Below are 7,580 nucleotides of genomic sequence, written 5' to 3'. Positions count from 1 at the left end.
TGCTTTTGCCCTCAAAAGGGCATTGATTTGCTTCTTAAGGGACCGTCTTCCTGACTTGCAAGTTGCAAGTTTGATTGAGGGAGGGATTGTAAAACTTGTTTTTATCATTCCCTTACAAAAACCCATTTCTTTGTTCTTCAATTCTTTGACTAAAAGAAATACTTTTGTTTCGCATATAAACTTATTACTATTTCTTATTTAGAGGATATACGATTTTTTTCCAGTTTTTTCTTGAAGTACTTTCGGGAGGTTTTTGTCTGCAATGGCACCGAATTTTGATTGTGCTTTTTCGAGTCTTCTATGTGAAGAAGAAGAAAAGTTGAGCATTTTCGATGATTGCTTTGGAAAGGTGGGGGAGTTTGGGGCAACGGCATGGAATCATAGATTTTATCGAAACTCGAATCAAAACCGAGTTGAGTTGCCGAGTGAAGAATGCATGGGTTTAATGGTTGAGAAAGAACACCAACATTTTCCCAATGCCAATTACTTGAAGAGGCTACAGAGTGGTGATTTAGACCCGGCGGCTAGACGAGAAGCTATTGATTTTATTAGGAAGGTGGGTTATTAAGTCAGGAATGAATCACCTCATTTGCTTTCCATCGTCTTGATCTGCTTTTTTTTTAATTGAACAGGTTCGTGGCCATTTCAGTTTTGGACCATTGTGTGAGTATTTATCAATAAACTACTTGGACAGGTTTCTCTCCGCGTATGAATTACCTGTAAGCTCAAAAACCCAATCAAACACGAGATTCTTCGAATTTTTGGACCTACCGATTAACTGTATGTAATGATGCAGAAGGGTAAAGCTTGGACGATGCAATTACTAGGTGTGGCATGTGTATCTCTTGCAGCCAAAATGGAGGAGACTCAAGTTCCATTACTTTTAGATTTGCAGGTTGGGGAATGTAAATTTGTGTTCGAGGCTAGGACCATACAAAGAATGGAGCTTTTAGTGCTGAGCACATTGAGTTGGAAGATGCAAGCAATCACCCCATTCTCCTTCGTAGATTATTTCCTTTACAAGCTAAATGATGATAAAATCCCACCAAGGAGTTCCGTGTTGAGATCAATCCAACTCATCTCAACCACAATAACAGGTCCCCCCCCCCCCGGCCCCCAACTTTCTGCTTCATAGCAAATAATTTGAGGGGGAAACTGAATTTGGAATTGAATGCAGGGATTGAGTTGTTGGAATTCAAGCCTTCTGAGATTGCAGCAGCAGTGGCCATATCTGTCGCAACAGTGGACACTGAGAAAGCTTTGTCTTTTCTGACTCTACATGTACAAAAGGTAAAAACAAGTCAAACTATATGGGATGAATTATGGTTTTTGAATTGATTTCGATTTGCAGGAAAGAGTGATCAAGTGTATGCATGAAATGTCATTGGTTGGAGTCAACAATGCCACCGTGCCCCCCAAGAGCCCGATCGGGGTGCTGGATGCCGCTTGCCTGAGCTATAAAAGCGATGAGCCTAAAAGCCCCGGTACCAAAAGGAGAAAGCTAAACAGGCCCTGTGAAATGGAGCTGTAAAACCTCAACAAATGTTTTGTTCATCGTCGTGGGAAAAGTTCTGTTCAATAAGTTGGGGAGGGTGTGTCACCAGCTGTTAAATTTAGACTTCTTAACAGCTACTATTGTTTCCTGTTTGTGATAAATACAATACTTATATACGTATGATTAGTTCTAACTTTGAAGATGAATGTTGCAGATAAATCCTATTGATTCGCGAGTTGTTCAAACTCAAAATTTATTCCATTAATGAATTGAACTCAAAATCATTATTATTCCATTATGAAGCATATTCAGAATCAAAAATGTATTAACCGATGCCATATACCATATTAACCGCTGCCATGGATTTATTCCTGACAGTCAAAATCATTACTTTAACTGATCGCATGAATTATTCAATGCTTTAATCATGCAACAACTTATGGTTTAAAACATTTTTTATGAGATAGATCCATTATTAATAATTTATGAACCAAAATGGCTGTAAAAATACATTTAGGTAACAATCAATTTATGGTCCAAATTACATGGGTTTAAAGTTTAAAACAAAGCTGAGTTCACATTTTATTTAAAAACACAAGACAAGACAAGATCCTTGAAAACTGTAAACCCCTCTCTCCTGTAGCTAAATTTTACAGAATCTTCCGTTCCAGTGATTAAGTTTAATAATGTTTCTTCTGAGGCTTCGAGCGAAGAAAACAATTAATAATGTTTTTTTGTTAAAATAATAATTTTAAATTTATTGTGCCCAGTAAGATTAGAGTATGCTCATTCAAGACAAAGACAAATAAAGGTTCAAAGTCTACTACAGAGCTGTAAGCCCAGAGCGCAGTCAAAGGGCCTTAGCTCCATAATCCATTACGGGTCAAATAAATCGCAAGAATAAGATTAAAAGAAGAAGAAGAAAATATCAATAAATAGAATGTTATTTTATTAAATAAAAGAACACACTCCCACTGAATAATTAGACGTTCCTCTCCTCAAAATTACAGATTAATGAATGCAATAATAGTTCTACTGATCTAAGGACAAAATTCTCAAGCCATTACGACTTCAACTAATTAATGAATAACATGAAGGGAATGGTCAGCGTTAGCCGCGGCTGACAACTGCATTGTTTCTAGTTTGCAGTCAACTGAATGGAGTTGGGCACTAGTGATGTTTCTGGGAATGGAAATAAGGTGGAGCAACACATTTGCAAAGTCCTCCCCATTGCTCCATTCCCATACCTGTGCCTTTATTAGGCTCCTGTTTTTGCAAATCAAGTCCCAAACAGGGAAACCATTCCTTGGCATTACATAGTCTCCATCACCAAGCTTCAAACTTGGGCAGAAATCACCAAGTCAGTCACCAAGGTAGATTATTGTTTTCTTCTGGTCTTCCATGGATAGAGAAGCTTGTATCTTTTCAATGACAGTACCCTATATTTCAGGAAAATAATTAAACTACATATACTTTATCAACTACATGGCAAACAAGTTAAGATGATAACATAAAATTATAAGTTGCAGTTAATCATACTTTGGAGTTTGCATGCAACATATTTGGAGTGCAGCTTTAAAAATTTTATACTAGATTTTTTTGTTTCCCATGTCATATCATATGCATGAAACATACGGTGCCATTGCTATTTACTTTTGATTTTTCAAGTTAATATATATACCTTGCACATATTTGGAGGGAAGATGGAGTGAATACATCCATGAGAAGATTTGGTGAAATCATGGTGAGGGAATATCCTTAGCCTGCCTTCTTCATCCACAAAACCAAGGTTTATATGGATCTCCGAGAAACATTCTTCCAGGCCACGATGTTTCAAAATTGTCTCGATGAAGAACGTGTTTGCGTCGCTCACAATCTTCAAGTCACATCTGAAAAACAAAAAAAATCTTAGTATTTTCCCATAAGAAAGTTGAAATATAAACCAAGAGAGAAGAGTGCATCGATTGTCGATACCCTAAAGCATAAGCCAATTTAATGGCTTCGATGATTCGAGGGTGTATAGGAGCTCTTTTCAAAACAGCTACAATATCCTCAACTCTGGTTCCTTGCGAATGAAGTTCTTTCATCATTCGATCCTATAATAGTTTATCAACGATTAATTGGTTGATTGGAAATGAAGAAAAACAATTAGAAACGAACGTGAAAGACAAGAAACCAAAGACTAACCATGAGAGAGTTCCACGGCATTGTAGGAAGAAGTTGTTCGAACAATTCGGTGGCACCAAACTCATCCACCACCCAATTATCTCTATCACAATCGATAATCGTTTTATCGAAATCGAAAACAAAAACAATGCTTGAACCTGACAATTGGCTATGAACCAAGGAGACACGAAAAGATTACGATCGGAAGGCTTAGGTATTTGATTGAGGGTTTACACTTTCAAATTATGTGATATATATAGAAGGAATGATATGGTATTTATAGATGGACGAGATGCCTTTTCCCCCAAACATCGTGGGTGATGAAGATGAAGGACTGTGATTTGTTGACGATGGCGTTCCTGGTGCCACGAAAGTTCTAAAAGGAACCGATTCCCCCCCCCCTCTTAAAGATCAAAAAGGTAGTCAATACGGTACAGACTAGTTTAATATTGGCCTTTGATATGCTGACTATTCAAAGATCAAAAAGGTAGTCAATATGGTACAGACTAGTTTAATATTGTTAACTATATTTTTGTAATTAGCAAACCTCTCATGGCATAAAAGGCCGGAATATGCCACGTCATATTCCCTTCAAAATGAAAAAAAAACAAAAACAAAGGTGCATGTGGAAAATATAGCCTGTAACAAGGATGTTTATTAGAACTCTCAACTTACTTTATATCAAGTTTAATCTAAATTTATATTATTTTATGAAAATTTCATTTGATATGTCTTTTTAGATATTGTTACTAATATAACATAAAAAAGTATGAGAGATTAAATGTGTTTAAACACTTAATATTTATCTATGAATGGAATAGAAATCAATCTGTTGTAAACATTATATTATTTAAAAATAAATAAAACATTAATTTTAGGAAAACATTAAAAATATAATTTTAGACATTTATTTTAACTATTTTTATTTTACGTAATCTAATAATTAAGAAAATTACGATAATTTAGGCTTCAATAAAGTGATCAAATTTTCCAACGTAATAAAGGGAGACAAGTGAAGGGAATAACCAAAGAGAGGGATACAACATAAGATAATGGGTGCATTTATATGACTTTCAAAGTTGTAAAAAATCATAAAATTAGAGTATGTATAATGATATTTTAACTTTTTTATTTTTTAAATATTTTTTTTACTTTTTTATTTTTTGGTTTTTGATATTTTTTTTTTGCCAATAGAATCAATTGTTGAAAAAAATAATTTTATTAAGTTTAAGTCAGCCATTTTATATCATTTCGTTTTTAATAATTTTATATATTTTTACATTTAATATTCTTAAATATATTTTAAAATTTTTTGGTCCTTTTACGTAAAATAATAACAATATTTGTTAGCAATATTAACAAAAATGCAAAAAAAATTATATTAGTATAAAAATTTATTATTTTTCTGTTCTTTATAAAAATTCAAAAGTTTAAAAAGAGAATTTTTAAAGAACTAAATGATTTTTGTATATGTTTAAGGGCCAAAAATACTATTTGACCATTATATTAAGTGTGCATATATAGTGGGATGAGAGGCGGCGCAGTCCTCGATGGCTCTCTTTATAATAAATGCTGTAGGTGTTATCGTCTTCAGCTCTTGGTCTTACCGGGGAAGGTAAATTAATCAGATTGTGCATCGATTGATTAAAGTATTTTCATGGTCGAAATTATTATTTTCTTATATATAATCAATGGAATGATGTGAATATATGACTCGTGCTCCAAATCTCGCACCACAAGGGAAGGAACATTTTATATCTACATTCATGGAATATTATTCTTAGAAAATATTTTTTAAGTTTGTTTATAAATTAATTATGAATTGTTTTTCTAATTTTTTAAAATAAATTAAGTTTACTCTTATTGAATTGATTTTTTTTGGAGGGGGTTAGAGCCACTAGTTCATGCTGGAGTTCTAACATTGAGTTCTATATTTGTTGTGTTGGAATGGAAAAATACAACAAAACACAGAATGAGGTTACAATAGATTATTAAAGCTTAGTATGCGACAACTTCAGTGAATGGAGGGGATAAGCTGGTTGAACAAACTACAAACCCAGCTCTCAGCTGCCCAATTATCACTATCACAATCACATGATAGGTTTATCTGAATTGAGCCATTTGTTTCCCGATGAATATCAAAATCAAAATTGAAAAAATGAATAACCAGTTTAGGTTAATAAACTGAATAAAATGTTATTTAAATAAAAAAAATTACACTCGCGCTCAATTGTTTGAAGTTTTTCTACTATCAAAACTACTGCATCAGTAATTTTAGAAAGCAAAAACACATCAAATACATCAGCCTCTCTGATTTCAACTAGTTCTAATGAATAACATGAAGTGGCTGGGGGAAGGCTTGGGGGCCAGTGGCGGCCGGCAACGGCATCGTTTCTTGTTTGCATTCGACTGAAAAGAGCTTGCCAACATTGGCACCGGAGTTCTTTTTGTGGATGGAAATGTTTCTGGCGATAAGGTGGAGTAACACGCGTTCAAAGTCCTCCCCATTGCTCCATTCCCATATTTGTGCCTTTATTAGGCTCCTGTTTTTGCAAATCAAGTCCCAAACTGGGAAACCCTTCCTTGGCATTACATAGTCTCCATCACCAAGCTTCAAACTTGGGCAGAAATCACCAAGTCCGTCTCCAAGGTAGATTATCGTTTTCTTCTGGTCCTCCGTCGATAGAGAAGCTTGTATCTTTCCAATTACAGTACCCTATATTTCAGGAAAATAATCAATTACATGCAAAATAAGTTAAGATGATAGCATTAGATACAGCTGATCTCACTTGGGAGTTTACATTTAAAAAAACGTAATATATATATACCTTGCACATATTCGGAGGGCAGCTGGGATGACCGCATCCATGAGAAGATTTGGTGAAATCGTGGTGAGGGAATATCCGTAGCCTGCCTTCTTCATCAACGAAACTAGGGTTCGTATGAATCTCAGAAAAGCATTCCCTCAGGCCATGGTATTCTAAAATTGTTTCAATGAAGAACGTATTTGCGTCGCTTACAATCTTCAAGTCACATCTGAAAAGCAAATCATTCAATGCCACCACAATTTTTAGTGTTTTTCTTATCTAGATAGAAAAATAGACATGCATAAATGTGATACAAATAAAAGAAGAGAAAAAGGTGCGTTCATACCCTAAAGCATGAGCTGATTTAATGGCTTCAATGATACAAGGATGTATAGGCGTTCTTTCAAGAACTGTGACAACATCCTCGAGTTTGGTTCCTTGCGAATGATGTTCTTTCATCATTCGATCCTGTAAGAATTTAACCATTATTAATGAGTCCAAAAGAAACAATATATGAAATCAAGAACACGCATGAAACGCGAAAATCGTTTGATTTGAAAGAAAGAATACATGAAACCAAGAACATGCATGAAACGTGAAAAGAAAGAAATCGAAGACTAACCATGAGAGAGTTCCATGGCATGGTTGGAAGAAGCCGATCGAACAACTCGGTGGCACCCAACTCATCGACCACCCAGTTATCGCTATCGCAATCGATGATCGTTTTATCGAAATCGAAAATCACAACAATGCCTGCACCTGCCATTTGGGATGGTTGATGTAGAAACCAAGGAACGCAAATGAAAAGATTACAAAGAGAAGAGTTTAGCTATTTGAATGTTGTTATATGCTTTCAAATAACGTGATACAAATACAAGGAAAGGGTATGGTATTTATATATTGATGAGGCGGTGTATGACTACGATCGAAGATGGAGGGTTGTGATTTGGCGGTATCTTTAGTCAAACACTGTGTCGGTGTAAGCGGATGCGAGGAAAGTTCTAACTTCTAAAAGGAATATCCGTTTCTTTCTGGGTGGGGAGGGGAATATTGACCCTTGATTTGCTGATTATTGAATGATCAAAATGCTTGTAATCACTGGAAATAAGACT

At 35.0% G+C, this 7,580-nt stretch overlaps 3 protein-coding genes across 3 annotated transcripts; 1 reads left to right on the top strand and 2 right to left on the bottom strand.

Moving 5' to 3' along the window:
• Positions 1-262: 262 nt before the first annotated feature.
• LOC120194485 (cyclin-D4-2-like) lies at positions 263-1,531 on the top strand. Its single transcript, XM_039196784.1, has 5 exons — positions 263-556; positions 633-719; positions 797-1,097; positions 1,178-1,290; positions 1,352-1,531. Exons 1-5 carry the CDS (start codon positions 263-265, stop codon positions 1,529-1,531), a joined length of 975 nt encoding a protein of 324 aa, XP_039052715.1.
• Positions 1,532-2,574: 1,043 nt separating this feature from the next.
• On the bottom strand, positions 2,575-4,245 carry LOC120194484 (inorganic pyrophosphatase 2-like). The gene is made up of 5 exons (XM_039196783.1): positions 4,209-4,245; positions 3,683-3,819; positions 3,470-3,591; positions 3,177-3,384; positions 2,575-2,829 (listed from the first exon to the last, which is right to left on the bottom strand). The coding sequence occupies exons 1-5, from the start codon at positions 4,243-4,245 to the stop codon at positions 2,575-2,577; spliced, it is 759 nt and encodes a 252-aa protein (XP_039052714.1).
• A 1,741-nt stretch (positions 4,246-5,986) lies between these two features.
• On the bottom strand, positions 5,987-7,282 carry LOC120193863 (inorganic pyrophosphatase 2-like). Its single transcript, XM_039196288.1, has 4 exons — positions 7,091-7,282; positions 6,815-6,936; positions 6,490-6,697; positions 5,987-6,377 (listed from the first exon to the last, which is right to left on the bottom strand). The coding sequence occupies exons 1-4, from the start codon at positions 7,232-7,234 to the stop codon at positions 5,988-5,990; spliced, it is 864 nt and encodes a 287-aa protein (XP_039052219.1). The 5' UTR covers positions 7,235-7,282; the 3' UTR covers position 5,987.
• Positions 7,283-7,580: the final 298 nt, after the last annotated feature.

Source organism: Hibiscus syriacus, unplaced genomic scaffold (assembly GCF_006381635.1).
Source record: "Hibiscus syriacus cultivar Baekdansim isolate YM2019G1 unplaced genomic scaffold, ASM638163v2 tig00116997_pilon, whole genome shotgun sequence".
NCBI classification, from domain to species: Eukaryota; Viridiplantae; Streptophyta; class Magnoliopsida; order Malvales; family Malvaceae; genus Hibiscus; species Hibiscus syriacus.
This window is presented reverse-complemented; position numbering and strand designations above follow the sequence as displayed.